The following is a 24,781-nucleotide window of genomic DNA, read 5'->3' on the forward strand; positions in this document are numbered from 1 at the left end:
GTAGAACAAATGTTTGGAGGGAGAAAGTCAGGGTTTTTTATATATATTATAAAAGATAATCCTTCCTGCATCATTAAAGTTAACTTAATTACTTTAAAACATCTTGCCATATAAGGTTCTCCTCTTACCCGAGATTGTAAAATCTTTGAAGCAAGGAACCTGTTTAGCTATTTTGTAAAGCACCATGCAAGTTATTTTAAGGTTATTTTCTCATAACAGTGGTTTTCAACCTGTGGTCCGTGGACTCCTGGGGGTCCACAGACTATGTCTAAGGGAATGGTTGTCATTACCACAGAGCAGCAGTTTTCAACCTGTGGGCTGCAGACTCCTGGGGGTGTTTAAGATTTCCAAAGGGTTCCACACCTCCATTTGAAACTTTTTGGGGTCTGCAAATGAAAAAAACAAAGGTTGAAAACCACGATTCATGGCCACTTCAGTGGCGTAGGCCGACAGCTTGAACCATGGAGCTTTGGACAGATGTGGAGAATGAACAACAATTTCTGTACAAGTTTTAATTTTTAATTGAAGAATGACGACCTCTCAAGTACATTGTTAGTTTGGTAAGCCAGGCAAGTTAAAAACAACTTGCAAATTATGCTTCACACAGCTTACATTAGCACTCTTGCATTATTTTTATATATATATATATATATATATACACACACACACACACACACACACACACACAATCAAAGACCTGCCTAGCCCCATTTCTGATATAAGATTATTCAAAATAGACTGCTTGGAAGTGAATATGATGCATGGTTCCTAGCTTTTGTCAGGTTATTGTTTAATTGCCAGGCCATAAAAAGGAAGTATAGTGTTGTGATTAAAGCCCAGGAGGGGAAATGAAGAGACCTGGGTTCTATTCCCAGCTGTGTTACAGATTCACTGTTAGTCTTGGCAAGTCACTTAATCTCTTTGCCTTAGTTTCTGCAAGAAACTTTGGGGGGGGGAGGGAAGAGAGAAAAAAAGTGCCATTGAGAATCAGTTAAGTAAAGTGATTTGAGACTTTTGGATGAAAGGTGCTACAGAAGTAAAAACATTAATATTTAAAACCATACACAATCAAAGTGTCAGAAACACATTGTGGTTTTAACGCAACATAACTTTCATAAGTTCATAGATTCCAAAGCCAGAAGGGACCATTGTCATTATTTTGTCTGACCTTCTGCAGAATAGGCCATAGAACTTCCCCAAAATAATTCCCAAGGCATATATTTTTAGAAAAATATCCAATCTTGATTTAAAAACGGTCAGTAATGGAGAATCCACCACAACCCTTGGTAAGTTGTTCCAATGGTTAATTACACTCACGGTTAAAAATTTACACCTTATTTCCTATCTGAATTTGTCTAGCTTCAGCTTCCAGCCATTGGATCATATAAATTCCTCTGCTAGATTGAAGAGTCCATTATTAAATATTTGTTGCCAGTGCAGGTATTTATAGACAAACTGTCACCCCTGAAACGTTCCTCTTTGTTCATATAAATACATTGAGCTGTTTGAATCCATCACTATAAAGCACATTTTCCAATCCTGTAATAATTCTCGTGGCTCTTCTCTGAGCCCTCTCCAGTCTATCAACATTCTTCTTGAATTGTTGACACCCAGAACTGAACACAATACTCCAGCAGTGATCACACCAGTGCCAAATACAGAAGTAAAATCATCTCTGCTCCAATTTGTGATTCCTATTTATGCCTCTAAGGATTACATCAGCCCTTTTGGCTTTGGTCTCAAAGAGGAAAAAACAAACAGTTACAAAACAAATAACCAGACAATCTAGAAACTTCTAGAAGTGGACATAATTCAGATTTGTTGAAACACAGGGATAACCAGATCAAATCAGTGTTCCATCTATTCCAATATACTTACCATTTTCTGTACTAAGTGCAAAGCATGCCTCTTCAAAATTTGACTTTACAAATTAAATCACACAGCTCCTCAAAAAAAAAAAAAAAAAAAAAAAAAGTCCATCCCCACATGCAATACTCCTCCTGGGAGGGTGAATGGAGGCACCTCACGTAACATCTGGTAGTCACATTGTTTATGCATCATTAGCACTTAGATGGATGCAATACAAGAACTTGGATAGAACTGTATCCTGTGACAATACCCAGTACCAGATGATTCAAGAGGTAGAAGCAAGAAGCTATGAAGTAGGCAGGTTTATTCCTGTCCATAAGAGAAGAAACCCCTTATCGAAGGTTGCCTTGTGCCCCAAAAGCAGGAGGATTTATTATCTTATCCAAGGTATTAAAAAAAACTAAAACTAGTATTTCCATGTTCCTTTAGTGAGTGATTTACCTAGCCACTGTGGATTCTTCAGGAGAAATTTTGCTTTCAGTAATTTGCCACCAAGCATAAAGGCCCCAAAATTTTATTTTATTCCTTAAAAGTTTACTTCCTCCCACCCCCTACCCCAAGACATTGTTAAAGCTCCGAGGTGTTCTCTCTGGTTCCTTTTTGCAGAGTTCCCTGATCCCATCTCAGGAATTCAAAGCCAGTTTTATTTGTCTCACTACAGTATTAGTGCTCTAAGGGCCTGATTTTCAGAAGTTATGGGCGTGCAAATTGGGCATTTGAGAATACAAATGAGCGGAGCATTTAACCGTACATTTGCATGCATGATCATAAGTGCATGTCAAAGTTAGGCATAGACTGAGATGCACCTAAAATTAAAACCCCCAAATTTCAATTTTTTCAATATAAATTTGAAGGGATGGGAAAAACACTTTAATCAAGTGCACAAGAACTGTTTTATATGACTGCAATTTTAGTACAATGCATTAGTAAAAACCCATTTAAAGAAAAGAATCTACTAGTTTTATTTAAAATTTTAAGATGGTGGTTTTTGTTATGTTTTTACTACATTATGCTATTAATCATCGCCGAAAAAGAAGGGGTGCTTTATAAGCACAATTACTGCTTCCTACTTCTATTTTTATTACTAAAAGAGCAATACCTTGATTTGAATTTTCCTCCAAATATATTTTTAGTTTTCCTCCAAAAAAACCCCAAAGAAACCTCCAAAACTTTGAAGTCCCACTATTATTATCTGTACTAAATTTTAGTTATTTTCTGATTATTAGATTACCTTACAACAGTAAATGCACAGTTCTAGACATTTTAAACAAGTGTTTCTTATTTATTCACAATTTAGACAGTTTAAAGAAAGACACAAAAGAAATACAAATGACAACATCAAAATGAAAAGGAAGTTTAGTGACAGAAAGTGAGTTTCTATAGCCAGTGCTTTCCATACATTTCAAAATATTATCCAAACACTGCAGATGCAGAACTCAAATCAATGCCACACGATAAACTGCTGTTACTATTCTCTTTGAAATTAAAATGGAAATGGAAGTTAGCTGCCTCTTTATTTATGATCACATGAACCACCTAATTTTCCATTTCTGCTTAAAGCAACATTTAATATCTTTTACAAGATGAATTCTGCAATACATTTTGAAGTAGCAACTTCATTTTGTCTGAGCTCTGCTTAAAAGAAAGTCAGTGTCAATTTTCTTTTTAAACAAACAGTTTTCCATCTTGCTTGTCAAACATGCAATTCAGAGCAGCGTTACACTTGCGGCTTGGAGGTATCCTTGGAGATACTGCAAGGCTTCTGCATTCAGACTAGTACTCAGCATTGATGGAACCTTAAACATAAATAAGACAGAGGCATTAATATGTGTATGCATTAACCAAATACCACTATATTTCAGGATTGCATCAGTCTGAGGGTATAAGGTACGGAGCTAACTGAAGTCCTGACACAAGGAGTTTTGCAATGTGAAAGCACTTCTTGCAACAGACATGCCAGTGTCTGCCAGCAAAAGAGATTAGTATCAGAGATCTTAATTCCCAGCATTTTTCAATACTGCACCTTGAAATTGAAATTAATATGAGCAGCTTCGCTTATATTGTTGTATTACCAGTTTGAGTAGAATGTGAAAAATGAAAACAAACCAAGTACAAAAATCAGGTGCCTTACACAGTAGGCTGTACCCTGATCTCTCTCCTCCTCAGAAATCTTGAAGACTACTAAGAGTTATGAAAACTTAAAAATATTATATGGTCTAAGGTATTTTTAACTGCAGCCTATTAGTATGTCCAGGCACGAGACTCTTCATCCTGAAAAGGTGTTTTCCATGCCAACAGTAACACAGCTTAGTGTTTTTCAAACCGTGGGTCGTGACTCAGGACTGGGTTGCCTTGCTCTGGTCAGCATCACCGACCGGGCCGTTAAAAGTCCCTTCGGCAGTGCTGCCCAGCTAAGGCAGGCTAGTGCCTACCTTTTCCAACACCGTGCTGCACCCCGGAAGCAGCCAGCAGCAGGTCTGGCTTCTAGGCAGGGGGGACACAGGGCTCTGCATGCTGCCCCCACCTCGAGCACTGGCTCTGCACTCCAATTTCCAGCCAATGGGAGCTGGGGGGGAAGGGTGGACGGTGCCTGTGTGCAAGAGTTGTGCACCTCCGCCTAGGAGTTGGACCTGTTGCTGGCTGCTTCTGGGGCGCAGCACGGTCCGCGGTGCCAGGACAGGCAGGAAGCCTGCCTCTGCACCCCGGCTGTGCTGCTGACCAGGAACCGCCGGAGGCAACTCCACGCCCCAACCCCGTGCTCCAATCCCCTGCCCCAGCCCTGAGCCTCCCCAAACCTTGAACCCCTTCTTGCACCCCAAGCCCCCCATCCCCAGCCCCACCCCCACCCCAGAGCCTGCACCCCCAGTCCAGAGCCCTGACCCCATTCCCCACCCCCTTCCCCAGCCCAGAGCCCCCTCCCACACCCTGCACCCCTCATTCCCGGCCCCTGCCTGCAGCCCTCACCCCCGCACTCCAACCCTCTCCCACACCCCAAACCCCTCATCCCCAGCTCCGTTGGGTTGCAGGCATCAACAATTTTATTCAACTGAATCCCCAGGAAAAAAGTTTGAAAACCACTGACATAGCTGAAGACACTGATTTGGAGCTTTACCATTCTATTTAATTCATTAGTGGCATTTTTTCTCTGGATTCTGCTTCCAGTCCAGGCATCATCTTCCCCAGAAGATCAATAAATGCATTAGAATCTAATTCAGAATAGTTCCCCCCCTCCCCAAACCCACCCTTTTCCCAAGAGAAGATAGTTTACCCTAAGAGGTGACAACATTTTAAACTCTTCTCAGAATCCAACAGAAGTATTTGGGCCCTTATTAGCCTAGCAAAATATACCTTACAGAAAAATACTTCAGTTGCAAACTAAATGAAACATTCACTCAGTTTTTCTGGCTAGCAAGACAACTTGCACAAAAGAAATCCGTTGTCAAAAGGGTATCTTCTCTCTGTAGAAACGGAGATTAATGTGCCTTACATTAACTGTTACCTACCCTGCCTGGACATGCAGTAGATAGTTTGTGAAGAGACTGTGCCAGGTGGATTTTAGGATTGTTCACCATTTGACCCACAGGATCATGTTCTTTTTTCCCAGCAAAGGCAAGCTGAGAGAATGCAGTCTGGTATCCTGGGGTATCTTCTATATCAATGAAGTGTTCTTCATCAGGGATGGTATCATCTTCAGGCAGTTCAAAGAGACCAATTAGAGCCTGCAGTAAAGGAGTCCTACAACAGGACGAAAGAAGATAAAACCAAAATAGACACACATTATGTCAGCATGGATGGATTTTAAAAGAATACTGAAAACTCAAATTTATCTGAACCTGAGTGAGAACTAACAAAGGGCCAGGTGTTCATAGATTGCGTCCTGACTTGTGCAAATATGGGCTGTGTAGGTGTAATGGATGTGCACAAAAATTTACAGGCACAACTTGGATGCTCTTATTAAAGAGATGGAGAACGTATTCATCTTGGATTGTCTCAAGTTCTCTTAAAGTGTCTAAGGAAAGCAACTCTTTTAGACTACTCCATTCATGCTGCCATTTAATTTTTTCCTAATATTCTAACATTGAGATCAAATCATTTTAAATATAACTTAAGTTACTTGCCATTTGGACAATGGAATTTCTACGAGGCTTGATGGCAAACAAGAATTTTATTAATGGAACAATGGCAACATCAGAACTAAAGTTATATATAGGCTCAATTATATTGCCATTCTGAAGACCAATGAGTAAAAACCTGGCTTGATTTTTCATAAGTAATGCAAAGGTAAAGGAAAGTAATATTCTCTCAAGCAGGGTCCTAGCTGACCTGTCCAATGCTGCATCCCTGTCAGATAAGTTTCAAAACAATACTGACATCTGCTCTGGAAGGAGCAGTATAATATCTCTCTTGGTAACAGCAAACAGGCCTGAACACTCACTCCATATTGCAGCAAGCATATCTAAGACCACAAAAGACATTTTTATTTTTTTTAAAAGGGATTTGATTAGTTCAATTGCATAAGCAACACTCCGTATCTTCACCAACAAACCTTCAGGAGTTGTTCTGCACTTACCACAGTTTTGTGTATTCTGTGTCCATCATGGGAGGACACTCCGTTAGTATTTTAGTAATACCAACAGCACAGATTTTCTTCTCTACTTGTCCAGATACTTTCTGTATTTCAGGAATTATAATTTTCTCCAAAACCATTCCAAACATCCTATTGTGATGTTATAAACAGAAAAATAAGTATAAATAAAAATGGTGAAGGGGAAAAATCCGCCAATTATATTTAAAATAAACATATACTAAAGCTGTATGTAATCTTCAGGGAGCGATCTAAAGAAAAGCAATGCTATGCCATCACTGAGGTGACCTGAAATGGGTTCATTCAAAAATCCAAACCAAGCCAAGTTTAATTTCCTAACAGGAACAGAATCAAACTTCACAATTCCCCACGATCATCAGTGAAGTGATCTAATTTCTAGTAATAGAAATTACATGGAAAAGTAGGTTAGATACACTAGGAAGAAAAGAAAGACTAGAGGATATGAGAACTACCCAGTCTTAGAGAACAAATAAGGACAGCAACAAGAGGCATCAAAAAACCATACAAAAATGTGGAATCTAGCATGACAGAGCATTCCCAGAGGACCCAAGCTGGAAATTGTGTGTAGGCAGCACACTCTTCCCATGGATCGAGGTGAAACAGGGAATACCTCTTGCCCTCTTCAGGAGATACTCAGACAATCAGAATGATTCAGGAGGAAATCACAATCAGCCAGTCTCAGAAGAAGAAAGTATTACTGCTACATGGAGCCTTTGATATGGTAGCAGAAATCTCAGCGGATAACCCCTCCTCCAGGATGGGGGGGAATAAAATGACTATTTAGTTGAAGGGACAAGTACTTGTTTTCTGATTTTTAAGTAGCAGACCAACTATTTCCCACTTACAAGTAGTAAATATACAAAAAGTCTTAAGTAAGAATGATACTAACTTTGGCTGTATGCTGTCAAATATTTCTTGAAGTGCTAACGCCCCATATTTTACACAGTACAAATTAATGAAGACTAGGAAACCTATTGAAAGAAAAGGATCAAGTTAAAAAACTATCTAAAGAATATTTGTACATACTATTGTATAACAAGAGAATTCTCTGAACTAGCTTTAGAATGAGAAACAGACTGCACCATTACTACTCAACCTGGCATAAAACATCTGATTTCAAAAAGTGGCATTTTTTGATAGGATTAGAAATGGTGATCCAAAGAATGTAAAATTTTAGTTATAGGAACTAGATTCATTCCAGTTATCGAGATTTGTTCAAAAAGTTATGCACAGGGTACAATTTTAGATATCTAAAAAGAAATGAACAAAGATTGATTTTCTCATGCAATGTGTTCAAGCTCCTGCCATAATTAGATAAACTAAGAATTATGGCAATTGTAACACAACAACTGTCAACCCTCTTTCCTATGTGGCTGTTAGGAAAATCACTTAATTTCAGTTTGATGTAGGTTGTTATAACAATCATACCATTCTCATTCCTGCCAAAGACACACATTTAACTACAAAACTAAAGTTTTTGTGGCATATTGTATTTACATAGTGAAAGAACACAAGATTTTATACTGAGTAACTATGATACTCTCTAAATTATGGGGTAAATCACCAAAACACATTTCAGTTATTTGCCACACAATTTGCTTGTGCAACGCAAAACCCTAACGATGACCACAGCTGTGTTAAGGCAGAATAACGTCCCAAATGCATGAAATGTGAGAGTCCTATGTGCTGATCTGTTGATATAATTGACATACAAGCACATCGGGTCACTGTAAAATTTCTGTATTTAGAGTGCAAGTTTGATGAAGCTGAAATATATATTGCTTCTCAGTATCAATTTGAGATGAAAATGAAAAGTCTTATGGAGTGTTTTATCAATAGTGGTGTCAGCAATATGAAGGTGGAAAGGAACACACAAAAGTCTTTCCCCATAACTTCTTATTTCCCTTATTTTGGATGGATGGAGTGCAGCCTTAACTGCCTCAAGATGTAGTTTTTGTTCGCTAATAGAAATAAGTTGGTATAAATCACAGAAGTTCGAGATGCAAAAGACCTGTTAGGTCATGTACTCATCCCCCTTAGCCACTGCAGGATTCTTCCCTATGGTAAGTTCATCCAGCCACTTTTTGTGTTCCAAGTTATAGGGATTTCTGTATATCAGAATTCATATATGGCACAAAACTTACTTTTGATAAACTTTGTTGTTTTGGAATTTTGCAGTCTTTGGAATAGTAGAATGAAGATTTGCTTCCTGTACTGGTCAACTGATTCTCTAGAAATTTAAAACAATTATTCAAGTTACAACTGTATCTTGCTAATGTAGTTTTATAGAAAGCGTATATAAGAGTTTAATTTAAAATTATGACATTTGATTGAATTTAGCACTAGTATCTTTCAAATTATATAAATATGTCTGGTCTTCAGTAATTAGGCTTGAACCTAGTTTCACGCAGTTATACTCACGGAGGCATATGCTCTATAATACTGTTGAGAAGATAGAATCCTTGATGGTCATTAGCTTTAGAGGCAATCAGCTTCTGGAACACACCTAATAATCCAGGCTGTAAGTGAAACAAATGAAAGACAGCATTTTTCTCTGGTGTGACTTAGCAGATATGATGAGAACTAGCAAAAGTCATGCACCTATTTTCCTAAAAGTATATCAAGGAGAATCAAATCAATCTAATAGACAATTTCATTTTTGCAGTTAGGGACAAAAAGATTTAGCAAAAGGACATTGATGGAACCAAGTGTTCAAGAGTTAGAGCTAACTTTGAAAACTACTTGAAAGCCAAAGCTAATTCAGAACATGGCTGCCTGCCTGTTCAATGGCATTATCTGCTCAGGCCTGACTCTGTGAAGCTGGGTGGTGACGGAGGGTCAGGACACGCAGAACAAAGCTGCTGCTGGAAGTTGCAGGGAGAAGCATGGGGGGCATATTTGTTCCTCACCATTCCAATGCTCTTTCTGGGAGAAATCTTTGTCCTTTCCTGTTCCAGAGCTCTACTGAGAGGCAACAGCTTCTCCCATCTCACCAGCAGAACTGGGAAAATCTATTTGCCTGCCAAGAGCAGCAGGGTCTGGGCACAAGAATTCTGCATCTACAGTGGTTAGCTGTGTGATGGAGTGGTTGCCATCAATAAAGAAAAATAGAATGAAGAGGATGTGCAGTGTACATTGTGTTGTGTACATTATTCTTCAGTTTACTATATGAGAAGTTTGAGTTTACAAAGGGAGTAAAAACTCTGCATTAATCTTGCTACCTACTAAATTTGTTAAGCTTTGGAAAGTGTGTCAGTATCTCATTTGTCTGAATTAAAAAATGCAGTGATAGGCATGTTGCAGTCAAATTAACCCAACTTACAATTTTGTCAGCTGCAGCACTTGCTATTGTATTGGCACCCTTCTCTAAGTATGCCTGGAGGAGTCTCACCAAAGGAGGAATGTTTCCTGTCCTTTCCCACAGTACTGGCTGGAGGAGATGAGGAAACAATGCCATGTAGGATGACGGGATGTCATTTTTATGTATTTCCAATAGCAGAGACATCACTTGAAACACGTATGGAATAAATTCTGTTATGAGGGAGTAGAAAATGACATTTACACACAGTTGAAAGGGTCACTATCAATTCATACAAACATATTTCTGTCTAAATTATTTTAAAACCTACTATTGTTACAAGTAACACCTAAGATCCCTGTAATGAAACCTAGGAAAAAAAGCTTTTCTGCCCCCACATTTACTTATTGTATACATTTGCAAGCACTTTGTGTATAGTCAAATTCAAATTTTCTCCATTTGTCAATCTTTCACAGAGAGGAGAAAAACTTGAAGACTGTGTAGATGTTAGAAAGCTGCAAAAACTGGTAGGATGATTCGGGGGTAAGAGTAGTAAGTAGGGCTCTCAAACAATTAAAAAAATTAATCGCGATTAATCGTGCCATTAAAAATATTAATCACGATTAATCGCACTGTTAAACAATAGAATACCATTTAAATATTTTTGGATGTTTTCTACATTTTCAAATATATTGGATTACAACTACAACACAGAATACCAAGTGTACAGTGCTCACTTTATATTTATTTTTGATTACAAGTATTTGCACTGTAAAAAAACAAAAGAAATTGTATTTTTCAATTCACCTATTACAAGTATTGTAATGCAATCTCTATTATGAAAGTTGAACTTATAAATGTAGAATTATGTACAAAAATACTGCATTCAAAAATAAAACAAACAATGTAAAATTTTAGAGCCTGCAAGTCCACTCAGTCCCTCTTCTTGTTCAGCCAATCACTCAGACAAACAAGTTTGTTTACATTTTGGGGAGATAATGCTGCCTGCTTCTTGTTTACAATGTCACCTGAAAGTGAGAACAGGCATTCTCATGGCACTGTTGTAGCTGGCGTCACAAGATATTTACGTGCCAGATCCGCTAAAGATTCATATGTCCCTTCATGCTTCAACCACCATTCCAGGGGACATGTTAATGACGGATTCTACTTGGTAACGATCCAAAGTTCATTTTCATTATCTGAGTCAGATGTCACCAGCAGAAGGTTGATTTTCTTTTTTTGGTGGTTTGGGTTCTGCAGTTTCCGCATCGGAGTGTTGCTCTTTTAAGGCTTCCAAAAGTATGCTCCAAACCTCGATCCTCTCAGATTTTGGAAGGAACTTAAGAGTCTTAAACCTTGGGTCGAGTGCTGTAGCTATCTTTAGAAATCTCACATTGGTACCTTCTTTGCGTTTTGTCAAATCTGCAGTGAAAGTGTTCTTAAAATGAACAGTGTGTGCTGGGTCATCATCCGAGACTGCTATAACATGAAATATATGTCAGAATGCGGGTAAAACAGCAGGAGACATACAATTCTCCCCCAAGGAGATCATGCAGAAATTTAATTAACGCATTTCTTTTTAATGAGCGTCATCAGCAAGGAAGCATGTCCTCTGGAATGGTGGCCGAAAGATGGAAGGGCATACAAATATTTAGCATATCTGGCACATAAATACCTTGCAATGCTGGCTACAAAAGTGCCATGCAAATGCCTGTTCTCACTTTCTGGTGACATTTTAAATAAGACAAGGGCAGCATTATCTCCTGTAAATTAAAACAAATGTTTGTTTTAGCAATTGGCTGAGCAAGAAGTAGGACTGAGTGGACTTGTAGGCTCTGAAGTTTTACGTTGTTTGTTTGAGTGCAGTTATGTAAAAAAAAAAAGTCTACCTTTGTAAGTTTTCACTTTCATGACAAAGATTGCACTACAGTACTTGTATGAGGTGAATTGAAAAATACTATTTCTTTTATAATTTTTAGTGCAAATATTTGTAATCCAAAATAATATACACTTTGATTTCAATTACAACACAGAATACAATATATATGAAAATGTAGAACAACATCTAAAATATTTAATAAATTTCAGTTTTTTTTTAACAGTGCGATTAAAACTGCGATTAATTTTTTTGAGTTAATCATGTGAGTTAACTGCAATTAATTGACAGCCCTAGTTGTAAGTTAACTATTTTTTTTTAAATTGGTTAAATTTTCAGTTGGCATGTCCTGTATGAACAAGGAGATGTTGGGATACTGTATTTTATAAATAAAGCTCTTTGGAACTGTAGATATAATATGTAACTCAGAATTACTACATTAACAGATACGTGTAGTAAGTCATTGCACATTCCATACACTACAACACAGGATGGGAACACAGACAGCTACTTGTTGCTTTTAGTTACCTTGCACATCATTCTGTAGTATCTCAGTAAACACCATAAACAAAGCCTCTTCGAAGCTTCCAACAGCAGCAGGGTTTGCTTTGCAAGTTATCCTTATCGACAAGCATATTGATTCAAACATGTAATGGTTAAAGTGAGGTTTGCTTGGGTTCTAAAAACAAGTTATGAATAAACAATCAACTCAGACTTTGAGCCAAGTCAGTTATTTAACACAATGTAACTTATATTTAAATAGAAATCTACAGCTTCTTAATCTAATTTTAGTCAAAGAATAAGTGCATTATGCTATATTTTTCTAACAATAATTCCACTGACACCATGGGATAAAGCAGCAAGATCCACTAATATTCGTTGTCTAAGTTCTTATCAGTTTTGGAAATATACAAATACGGTTTTCATAACTAGACAAACCAAACAAATATAAAAAAAGAAACAGCATGGGAAAACATCTCCTGAAAAAAATAAAAAATATATTTTGCAGTTACGTAACAATGTTCATTCAATTCTTTATCTATACAGAATGGCCTTTATTCCCTGCAGCAAAATGTAGGCTTTAAAAAAAAAAAAAAGTTTATTTGGTTAGCAGTTGAAGGTGGTCTGTAGTCTTCACAGGATTGTCTACATAAAGTATAGCAGTCCAACTTGAACTGAAAAAATCTGTTAGTGATCAAGAGATTTAAATATATCAAGAGTTAATTTCTTCTTTTATAAATAACATTTACAGCCTCCATATTTCATTGGTTTAAACAACTGCCTGAGAAGTCCCCAATACAAAGGAAAAACAGACAGTTTTAAGATCTATGTGAATATCTGTGAAAAATCCAGATTTATATACTCGCCGTTTGTGTATATACAAAAGCTTGTACTAAAATAATTGTTATATTATAAATACACTTAAAAAGTTTTTTATAAAGCTTGTATTTCAAATGAAAGAGGGGAAACTTTGCAGGAACCTGTGTCTACAAAAGAGGATATTATTTCACTAGGTATGAAGAATGAGTTCCTACCAAATGTAAAAAAGCTGCTTATTATTATTTTAATTGGCAATTTGTTGTGCAACAACCAGTATTTTAACAAACAAAAAAAATCATTTTTAAGAAAAACAAAACAGATTTCTGCCTTAATAAGTAGCAGAAGCAGCTAATAGCGAAGTGAACATTGTGCTCAGATAGCCTTCTGTTTACCTTACTGACAGCCAGCAGTTTCTGTGTAAGCTGAGCGATGAGAGAAGGGATGTATGGGATTATAGCTTCCTGTAGCAGAGAAAAACTTCTCATGACAGCTGTAAATAAATTGAGATAGAGAATTTTACATCCATGAAGATGCGCCAGCTTGCCAGTTATACGTATAAATCCTTTGATCTTGTATTATAGTAGAGCCTAGAGGCCCCAGCTAAGATCAGGGCCCATTGTATTAGCTGCCACATTCCTCCTCTGAGGCCTTGCTACGTTTTTGTCACATACAAGCCTGCTATAGATACCATATTTCCTGGGTTCCACATTTGGGCCATGGCAAAATTAGCTTTGTTAACTTGACTAATAAGCACCTGCATTTAGAGTGTGTATCCACTTTTTTAAAAAAAGCTGCATAAAACAGGCGTTTCAAATCAGACTTTCAGAGGCCCATAGCTAGAGTAGCTTCTTACCTCAAGTTAAGTCAGTTTCTCAGTGCACAGTATGGAATTTCTTACCTTTCATAATATACTCATTTTCAGATGAGCCAGGAAACGTCAGGGCTTTAAAAAGGTTTGTCAGTAGCACTTCTACAAATGGTGCCATTTCTGGAGCTGTAATGCTGTAGATGAAAAACACAGTTTTGCAACACTTCAATGTTTTATTCAAAATACAATTTCTGAGCAACTTAGGATACTCTGATATGAAGAGAAAAAAAATCCCCTAAAATGCTGATAAAAACCCAGAGATAAAATTACTTCTAACTGAAAACTTACAGTGTAGCATTGTTAGTTCCTCTCATGGTAAACAATCTCTCAAGAGCATGGGCTGCATAAGTATGAACCACAATACTTTCTGCTTGCAGATGATTGATTAAGAGAGGGATAGACACCAAAAGTTGTTCTTTAGGTACCTACAAAAATAATAGTGACAACATTTATATAATATTAAAATTGACATTTTAGAATCAGACACCTGTATTTTGAGAAAACATTCACCTTAGAATCTGTTTCATTGAGACAACGCAAGTTCTGCAGGAGATCAGAAAGAATCTCTCGCAGGCTTCTCCAGTAGTTAATATCACACCCTGACCACCTGATATCCATAACCTTTTTTCTGTCATCACCTATGTATTGCTCCCTATCAATATAATATGATTTTTTTAAATAATATTTTTCTTCCGCATTTTATTATGCAAAGAATCTCTAAATTAAGATCTCAATATTTTTTCTCCTCTTAACTGTCTGTATGATGATCATTTTTATAGACTTCTCTAGCAGCATTTGATATACCTAAAATACTTTTCTCCCCCATTATTAGATGAAAAATAGCTCTCTGATATCCCCTATGGTATCAATTTGACCAGGAATGCTTGGGGAATAAGGTACTACTCACCATGACTAAGGTAGCAGAATCAGGCTGTCTGATTTTATTTTGGGGCCCAATCCTGCTCCCATTACAGTTAATTTAAAAAAAAATAAAATCACATTGACTCCAATGGTGTGGAATCAGGCCCTTTTGTCTTCTGAAATAATACATAGCTGTGATTTGAAAAGCTTAGCAAAAATAGAGTATACAACTGAAATACCTAATGTCTTCTCTTGCTACATCTCAAAAGTCAAAGGAGAGAGCGGAAACATTATTGTACTTCCTGTAACAACAGATGTCATGACAAAGGCAACTGGGCAAGCCCTAGCTAAAAGTCACTTCACTTCTCTGTGCACATGGAAGCTTAAGAGTGGAAAAGAAATCCTAAATGTTCCCTATTCTAAGAGTAACTGAACATTAACAAGCTTTTTATACCACTAATATTCACCTTCAGACTTAATTTATCATGGAACATGAGGTTACTGAATATCTGTTGAAGTAATTTATTATATGTTGTGTAGAAATTAGTTCATTAGGCTTGGTAAGTATAAAATGACTGCAAGCTAAATGACACTAGTAATGGAGGATTAAGAAAACAACTTACTTGGTTCCTGAAAATCATGATATACTTGATGCCATCAGCTTTAAGCACAGGAAATTCATTCACTACAAATGAATGGGATGTTTAGTGAGCTTTTGGGCATTATTGTATATGGAGATTATTATTTAACATAAAATTACATACAGAGTTGACAGCAGCTCAAAGAATTCTTCATGAGTTATCTGTACAATATATTTTCAAAATTTTATAACGTGGACTTTGTTGTAGGAGAACTTACACAGCATGTAGCAGTTGTAAGAACATAATGCTCTCTCCACATTTGCTTCTTTTTTGCTTTTTATAATTTTACGATCAGATATGTTAAACTCTGGATTTTGAGTTGGTCTGATCAGTTATTCATAGCCCTGACCTACAACAATATGACATGGCACTAGCCACCACACTGATCCTATTAGGAACCAGGAAGTGGGTGGGCAGAGCCCGCCCACTGCTAAAGGACCCTCCCCCCAGCTTAAGGGGAGGATCCACAGGGCCTGGAAACCAAATAATTCCGGGGGACAACTAATGAGATAACAGGGACGGGAGTGAGGTCAAAGGGTCAAACAAAGGGAACCTGACGGGGACACCGAGCACAGAACCCCGGACAGCGCCCACTGCTCCTTGAAGGCGTCAAGGGAGCCAGCGGACGCGGCCCAGAGGAACTCTGCCCGGATGTGTGAACGGACCACACTGATGGTAGGCCATGAAACTGATCAAGGTAACCTCGTGACACAGTTTAAAGAAGTACTTAAAAAAAAAGAAAAATCTGAGGTAGTTTGTACATGAATAGCTAACTGTATTTCTAGGCTGAAGACAGCAGTCTATCCTGGATCAAATGGGAATATGAAAAACCTCCCATCCTCAGCCCCACCAAATACTTCCACAGAATAAACGGTTGCAGCAGAATACAAAACATTCAGTCTCCTATAATCAAATTTTTGACTTTGCTACCTTACTCAAAAATGGGTGGGTATACGCTGCAGGCAAGGCATCAGTATTGTTACTCTTAAAACTTTTGTGCATCTGAAAAATCATCAATAAAAGTTAACGGCCACCAAAGAAGTTTTAGGTATGCTACAAAAGGAGCGTTATGGCATACGTAACCCTGAGCTTACCATTAGCAGACTTTAAGTCGGGTTGAATATGATTAACAAAGAATTCTGTCAGATTTACAAATTCATTGGCTTGCGTTATTCCATGCTAGAAAAAAGAAAAATCTTTATAGACATCAACATTCATCTATTTTTCTAACTTATTTCCAAGTGGTTATACAGAAGGCACCCAAATTTATCTAGTTATTTATAAAGTGCTCAATCACCACAGTCTAGGTGCTACATAGGTATTCTCATTCAGAACATCCTCTCCAATTATTCTGCACACATTTGTTTTGGCATCATTTCTAGCTGCAATGTTAAAAGCTCAACATAAAATAGCCCCTGAACTGAGAAAGTACTTATGACACTTGCTAATCCTATAACCCCTATATAGAGGTGAAATCAAGTTCCTCTTAAATCAAGTGGAGATGTGTTCCATGGCAGTTTCGTAATCCTTGTAATCCTTATCTATAGCACAACCATCTAATGTATCATAATTGAGCACTGCTATTCAGATGCTCACAACTGGAAAGCAAGAGAGCTATAGAGCAGAATTGGGGTTCTTTGGCAGAACAGCAAGAAAGAAGCGTGCATAACATTTTTCACAATGCTTGATTGCAGACAATTGTATTAGTCTCTCATAAGGCCATTCTAATTCATATACGGTGCGCCAAATTTTGATCATCCGCATAATGCCCTTCCCTTTAATTAATTTATTGCCAGTATATACCATGTAACAAACTCAATCAACCTGTGGTACATAATAGTTTAGTCTCCTGTGGGCTGTAATACTTTAAACTCAAGGACCAAAATTAGACCAATGTGCAAGTGCTGGGTGATGGTAGCGGTCTGTGATATGTAGGGGGTCAGACAATCCAGTGGCCTTTAACTCTATGATGTGTGTATAGATACATTATGGTTTAAAATAAAAGGCATGTAAAAGTACCTTCTGTGTCTGAGCTTTGGATGCCAAAGATGTTACAAGGTAAATGGCTGCATCTTTATGCTTCCAGTTGACAGATGGATTCTTTGCATATTCTTGCAGCATGGAATTAACATAGCCAGAGAAGATCCCTGTTACAGGTCCTTCAAAAAACTTGCATAAGCCTCGTACTAGATCACAGGCTGCTCTGCGTCTGGTATCAATATCTGTATAAAAAAGAAATAAAAATATTATTTGGATATGAAAGAATGAATGGATCTAGGTCACATACATACCTAATATAGTTTATACTGACTACCAACAACTATTGCCATGTACAGTATTAAGTCAAATATTTTATTTACTGTGATGAACATAGAATGGATAAGTTTAAATCCATGCAGAAAATTTAAGCAGTAGATTAACAGAGTGTTAAACAATATTCTAGGATACAGGCAAAGATATGTAACACTGCTGATAGCATGCACTCCATATTTAATGCTCAATGAAAATTTTTTTTGACAGGCATGCAAGGAGTTTTCTTCTTCATCATAATTTTCTCTTTACCCTTACAATAAAGTGCCTGGGCTAATAAATTTGCATGACAATTTTGTAAAATTTTTCTTTTTGTTTCCAAAGAGGACATATACACACTGGAGCTTATTCTAGACAAACTCGAGATATGGAATGAGCTTTTAAAAAAATGGATTAAAAATTTAAGGTTTCCAACTGGACAGAACAAGTAACCACCTACTTTCCATAACTGTTTGCAGTTTATTTGCTCAACTGGTCTCCAACATAATATAACTGAGGTAAGGGAAATCAGAACCAGATTCAGATGCATCAGGCTGTCTTCCTAGTATCCCAAGTAGCCTCAAAGTTCATATAAAATGTAACCAGTTGCCTAAATTCGATAAGAGTGGTATACTAGTTCATAAGAAGTCTCTCTACAGTCCTGGGACCAACATGGCTACACCACCACTGCATATTACATCACAGAACTTCAGGATCAGCATGAATAAACGCCAATAGTGGAGGCAGTGTTGCCTAGTAGATAAGCGCTCAGAAGACCCAGGCTCTATTTCTGGCTCTGCCATGGACCTGTAAGGTGACCCTGGGCAAGACACTTCACCTCAATGCCAGTTCCCTCTCTGTAAAGTGAGGATAATGATATTGACCTCATTTGTAAAGCATTTTGAGATCAATGGATGAAAAGCACTACATAAGAACTAGGTACTAGGTATTATTATTATTGTACATCTGAAGTGTGCCTAATTCCAGATAAGAGTGGTAGTATTTAAAACTCTGCTATGTCTTTCAATTGCAACACATTGACTTTTAGCCACTCTCTTTCCTATTATAGTTTAAGAAAAAACTGAACAATTATTCTTTTGCATGACAGTCAACTTTCTCAAGATTTGGATAAAGTCTCTTTAGAACTGATTTTGGAAAGGACCTTCCAAGTGTAAAAATAAAGATATATAAACTTCAGTAAACTACTTCAGTTCTTTGGCATTATGTTTAAAAATGTAAAATATTCCCACTATATCTGTGCATTACCAGATCCTTCCAAATCCCTTCTTATATATTCTTCAGAATTATCTTCAAAAGCTTCTTCATCAGCAGCTGCAGAGAAAATAGACCATTTATGAGATACACTAATGAATTCATTTGTTTGTTTGGTTCTTGGCAAAGAATTGAGATAATTTGTGTCAACAACTATGGTTTAACAGTGTTCTGTGATATTAATGGGATTAAGAGATCTTGCCAGCTACTACACAGCATATTGTGCTTGATGCATAACAAGTGACACAATGAGCTTTAACTGACAAATGTAACTCCTTTTCTTTCATGTTCATGAGCTGTTATACATTGGATGTAGAAAAGATGGGGCACAGTCAATATATTTTAAGTGTATTTGCACCAAGAGGCTTTCAAACTCATGCATTAGAAAGAAGAGAAGCTTCCAATTGCTGCAATAAATTTTCGTTACAGGTTAAGTCTTGCTGGCCCCAGGATCAAAATGATTCAGATGAGCCAGACAGATGAACCACTAAAGCTTGATGGGGTAAATTCTCCATGCTCCACCTCGTTACACAGCCTGAATTATTCTGGTGTTTGCTCTAATAACTTTAAAAATTCAAAGTAATAGCTCAACTTGAAATTACAAGAGAAAGGACTTCCATCATTCCTTCCCAAATTGAGATTTTCCTACATGATCATTTCCACAGCAACTTAACAGATGAGCATACTATTAGAGAGACTTGGTTTGACTCTTGTGCAAGGGTGCATAGGGTCCAATCATGTAGCCCTTACATTACTATGCAGGTAACAAAACCACTATACCCAAAGTTATCCTTTACTGGTCATAATTGCTACTAATATGCCTTAAAAAAAATTAGTTACCTCTAAATTCCATGTTGGGAACAATAACTTTTTCACAGATGCTTGTCAGGGTATTCTGATCTTCAAACAGATGTTTATAATGTGGTCTCTCACAAACTGAGGCCAGAAACTGGATTGCATTGCTTACCAACTAGAACATAAAACGGACCATTTTTAGCACAACTGAACCGTTTATTCTAAAACTGGATGGAAATATATAACAACTTACCAAGTCATATTTAACTTCCTGGCCTGTCGTGACCAACAAATTCCAGATCGCTGTGACAAAACGAGGCAGGTAAGGCTGGAATTCTTCGTCATATTTTTGAGCATACAAAGCAGCATTATCACAAATTTGGGATTTCAATAGCTCCAATAATCCAGCTTCCTCTTCATCCTCATATAAAACAAAACTAAAAACTCAAACATGCAAATTTCAACACTAATGAACAGTCAGCTACCAAAAAAAAAAGGAAAAAAGAGGCAAGTATTTTATAATGCTATTGTATTGGTGTTTCACAATTCTAAATACAAGGAAATATAGGAATAAATGTACAGTTCTCACAATGGAGAGAAGTAAATAACAAGGTCTCTCAAGTATCTGTACAGGGACCAATGTTGCTTAATATATTCATAAATGATCTGGAAAAAGAGGGTGAACAGTGAGGTTGCAAAGTTTGCAGACAATACAAAATTACCCAACACAGTTAAGCCTAAAGCTGTCTATGAAGAGTTACAGAGAGATTTCAGAAAACTGGGCAACAAAATGCAGTTTTGATAAATGCGAAGTAATTCATATTGGAAAACAATCTCAATTATACATACAAAATGATGGGGTCTAATTTAGCTGTTACCACTCAAGAAAGATCTTGGCGTCATTGAGCAATGTGCAGCAGCAGACAAGCTAACGATGTTAAGAAACTTTAGGAAAGAGATAGATCAGACAAAAAAGCATCACAATGTTACTATATAAATCCATGGTATGCCCAACACCTTGAATACTGTGTGCAGTTCTGGTTGCCCCATCTCAAAAAAGATATATTAGAATTGGAAAAATACAGAGAAGGACAACAAAAAACGATTGGGGTATGGAACAGTTTCTATATGAGGAGAGATTAAAAAGACTGACTGTTCAGCTTGGAAAAAGAGGCAACTAAAGGGGGATATGATAGAGGTCTATAAAATCCTGACTGGTGTGGAGAAAGTGAACAAGGAAGTATTATTTACCCCCTTCACATAACACACAACAAGGGGGTCACCCAATGAAATTAATAGGCAGCAGGTTTAAAACAAACAAACAAAAAAGTACTTCTTTACACAACACACAGTCAACCTGTGGAACTCATTGCCAGGGGATCTTGCGAAGGCCAAAACTATAACAGGGTTCAAAAAAGAATTAGATAAGTTCACAGAGGATAGGTCCATCAATAGCTCTCTCCCAGCGCTGTGCCGTGACTACACAAGCCACATTAAAGCGCTGCCACAGCAGCACTTTAACGTTGCCAGTGTAGACAAGTCCTTAGTCACTCCTTCCCACTGCAAACAGATTTGAACAGAGGCAAATTTTATGGAATACTTACATCAGTCTGTAAAAGTTTGTTATCTAAAGTTAAAAGACTATGAAAATTTGTCATCCAGGTTTCCATGTGATCTTCAAAAAACTCAGGAAGATCCTGTGAGGGGAAAAAAGTATGAAAGAAATGCACATTTTAAGTTCATTCCTGGTTATACTAGTTTGGCAGCTTTATACAGTTACTGTCCACTGTTCATTAATTTATTTTCTCAAAAAGGAAGATGGACAAGGACATAAGAAATCATGCAAGACCCTGACATAGAGACGTCACATTATAGCTTCTATCTCTAGTATTTGTTTGTAGACGCCACTTCAGGGGATATTAGGAGCCATGAGAGATTTTCTCCTCTGAAAGATGGTCAGGGAGAGGCAACTCACGGCCCTTTTTGTCCTAACTAAAGACACTCACTCCTCTTGCCCCCTTAGACTCAAACACGAAAGCACAGGCCGCCCCTTTTGCTCAATCCTACTCTTCAGTCCAAAAGAAGGAAACAGGAGTGGACTCCAACAGTCTACGGGGACGTTTATCAAACTTCAAGGGCCTGTACTCACATGAGTGCTTTGCATTGCATAGAGAGTCTAAAAGTTTGCTTTTTAGCATGTTTTTAAACACAGATATGCTTGTTTTATATCTTAGCAATTCTATGGCAATAAAAAAATAGTGAAATTATGTTGCTATCAAACTTAAAGTTAATAAAATCCCTTCTCATTTGATTTGCTTGAAACTGTTTACAACTGTTTTCTGTCAATCCTTATTAGACATGCAAAATAGTTTGACACTTGGGAAACAATGTCCATTGAACCTTTACCACCACCACTGCTCTTGTAATTAAGGTTGAACATTCCTAACAAAACGAGAAAAGGCCAAAATTGACATTTTGATCGTTTTCATTATTGTTTACTTTACTATAAGCAACAAAAGCTTTTCAGGCTCCTTTATGCATTATGAAGAAGCAGAGTGGTCACAAATTCAGGGTTTTTGTTTTTAAGAGTCTTTTGCAATTCACCTGTAACTAGCTACCCTTGTATTTTTGCCTCTCTGATCTGCTACTTAGAGTTTACCTAGATCAGGAAGACAGACTAAAATTAACAAACACATTAGTCAATCTCAACCTCTGCCTATTCCCTCGTGTAGGCACAGGTTAATACCTTTTACCTTGACCAGATAATATGCTCCAGAGGGGACCTTTTAAATTGATTCTACAGCAAAAAGCATAACAGCTTAAAGCATAACATCTCTGTCTCCTTCATAGCAGACCCAATAATTAGGAACAATAAATTAAGATTCACCTGAAAATTTAAACTGTAGAACAATTTTGCAATCTGAATTAGAGAAGAGAAGAGAACCTTCAAAGCACTGGCATCATTTGCATGCGTACTGCAAAGTTCAATGGTGGCCTAGAAAAGAAGAAAGGATTAATAGGAAACATGAACAGAAATGTATTGGGTGTATTGCAAATGCCATGTAATGTTACAATTTTATTGAGAGCACATTACAGAGTACTGATGACTTTAGTTCTGTCATCCTGATTTCAGTTTAAAATTTAGTATGTTTCTAAACAACTATTTCTAAGTAACTTGCATTCCACAAGAATTCACAAGTAAGTCAATTTAAAGTGTTAAATCATCCTTAAAAGAAGCTCAAACAACTCTCAGAAATAATCCTGTACCTTAAAGAGATTTGTCAAGGGCTGTGCAAAGGCATCAAGGACAAGTTTGATTTCTGTCCACAGTTCATTTGATTTAAACTCATGGCGGTATCTGGCAAATGAAGGGAGGGGGAGGGAAAAAAATGGTAATAGCACTTCATTCCAATTTAACTTGCATCTAATTATTTATAAAGGAACTCTGAACCTTGAGACAAGTCAATTCAAGCAAATGCAAGAACTAAATGCTATAGTTAAAACTGTCCATGTAAGGTATGAAATTCAATAACCACTTAAATAAAGCTACCAATCATTATAAAGTCAGTAACTTCAATTAGAAGCCACAAACGAATAACACAACCACAAAATTCAATTTAATAAGCAAAGGTTTGTGCATTTTAGTAGAAATTTTGGAATCCACACACTAATCCCTTAATACCTTTTAAATAAGGAGTGTGCAGTGCGAAGGACTCCATTAATGACATGGAAATCTCCACTCTGAAAACGATTCACCATTTCGGTCAGCAGGTCTGGCCATTTCTGAGGGAAGTCTTCCCTGCCAATAATGCTAATGGCGTCACTTAACTGGAAAGGAAATGTAACCATTATATCATACCATTTGTCAGCAGCATAGTGATCAGTACTTACATACAACAGTTACTCCTGGGGGAATTTTGCACCACTGATGGTGGCTCCTACCCTGCTCCCCAGTCCACCCAACCCCCATGCATCCGGACCCCCCATATCCAGAGCAACCCAGAACACCCCCTCCCCCCAGAAACCCCTCAGTCTCCTGCACCCGAACCCCCACCATGGTGATTCTTACCCTTCCTGCAACCGGACCCCCACCCCTGCACCCAGACCACACCTGCTGAGCCCCAACCACCTTCATCTGGATCCCCCCCTCAGAGTCCCATTCCCCCAGCACCAGGAACCCCCCAAACAGCCTCTGCATCCGTATCTCCCCCTTCAAACCACCCACACAGAACCCTCTCACCCCATACCTGGATTCCTACTGGGCTAACCCTGCTTGCCTCACACCTGGATCGGGGCCAGGGCTAGGCATGCAAGACTCTGTCCCCCTCTCACTTGCTATCTTGGTACATATGGCATGAAGGGGCAGAGCCCTGGGGTGTTTCTGGGGCAAGCCCGGCCCTTGCATTGTGTTAGGGACTGGTGCAGCCTCACCACTGAGTCTGTGTCCTGAGGGGCGGGGGAGCTGCAGGGTGATCTCCCACCTCCATGCTGCCAGTGGCCTGTGCTCCCCACTGCCATGCTGGAGTCTCCACATTTATTGACTAATGAAATATGCAGAATTTTAAAATACTGTGCTCAGAATTTTTATTTTTTTGGTGCAGAATTCCCTTAGGAGCTACAGTGACTGACATGAGAAATTCCTAGATGCTCACTCACTTTAAGCTAGTTAGATTGAGAGGGATCACAAGTTAAAGAAAAAAACATTTGTTTTATCCACTTGTTCTCATTGGGCGGGGGGAGAGGAGAGAGAGAAAGAATGAGAATGACTATACACACACACACACACAAAACTCTTTGGGAGACCCCAGAACACGACTCTGATCTCCCATCAGGGCTTGTAGGCACAACAGCCTCCCCAAGGTCTCAGTGAAGCAATCTAAAAAACCCCACTTCATTCTGTCATCTTACCTGTTTTTGAATTTGTTCTGGACTGCTAAGCATCAAGTGTACTATGTTGCCTTTAATAGCTATCCTGTCTGTTTCACATATTTTGTTTGGTTCATCTTCAATCTAAAAGTAAAACATTAGTTAACTATGAGACACTGTTACTCCTCTGTGCAATGAAAGGAAAAAATACTCCACATAT

General features: G+C 37.9%; 1 protein-coding gene across 2 annotated transcripts in view; it reads right to left on the minus strand.

Annotated features, from left to right (window-relative positions):
- Window positions 1–3,130: 3,130 nt before the first annotated feature.
- CSE1L (chromosome segregation 1 like) overlaps window positions 3,131–24,781 on the minus strand; it is a 32,412-nt gene continuing 10,761 nt past the window's right edge. For both annotated transcript variants that reach the window (XM_024207413.1, XM_024207424.1), the window contains exons 4-25: window positions 24,604–24,705; window positions 23,378–23,523; window positions 22,963–23,053; window positions 22,583–22,690; window positions 21,300–21,392; window positions 19,949–20,116; window positions 19,741–19,870; window positions 18,895–18,960; window positions 17,359–17,561; window positions 16,434–16,518; window positions 15,322–15,383; window positions 14,126–14,262; window positions 13,868–13,971; window positions 13,362–13,459; window positions 12,178–12,328; window positions 9,798–10,006; window positions 8,897–8,994; window positions 8,620–8,705; window positions 7,365–7,446; window positions 6,440–6,586; window positions 5,373–5,604; window positions 3,131–3,665 (exon numbers count right to left, since the gene is read on the minus strand). In XM_024207413.1, coding sequence (XP_024063181.1) covers window positions 3,576–3,665; window positions 5,373–5,604; window positions 6,440–6,586; window positions 7,365–7,446; window positions 8,620–8,705; window positions 8,897–8,994; window positions 9,798–10,006; window positions 12,178–12,328; window positions 13,362–13,459; window positions 13,868–13,971; window positions 14,126–14,262; window positions 15,322–15,383; window positions 16,434–16,518; window positions 17,359–17,561; window positions 18,895–18,960; window positions 19,741–19,870; window positions 19,949–20,116; window positions 21,300–21,392; window positions 22,583–22,690; window positions 22,963–23,053; window positions 23,378–23,523; window positions 24,604–24,705 — 2,688 coding nt within the window. In that variant the 3' untranslated portion in view covers window positions 3,131–3,575. The remainder of the gene's footprint in view (window positions 3,666–5,372; window positions 5,605–6,439; window positions 6,587–7,364; window positions 7,447–8,619; window positions 8,706–8,896; window positions 8,995–9,797; window positions 10,007–12,177; window positions 12,329–13,361; window positions 13,460–13,867; window positions 13,972–14,125; window positions 14,263–15,321; window positions 15,384–16,433; window positions 16,519–17,358; window positions 17,562–18,894; window positions 18,961–19,740; window positions 19,871–19,948; window positions 20,117–21,299; window positions 21,393–22,582; window positions 22,691–22,962; window positions 23,054–23,377; window positions 23,524–24,603; window positions 24,706–24,781) is intronic.

This window comes from Terrapene carolina, unplaced genomic scaffold (assembly GCF_002925995.2).
Source record: "Terrapene carolina triunguis isolate 2854851 unplaced genomic scaffold, T_m_triunguis-2.0 Scaffold130, whole genome shotgun sequence".
NCBI lineage: Eukaryota > Metazoa > Chordata > Testudines > Emydidae > Terrapene > Terrapene triunguis.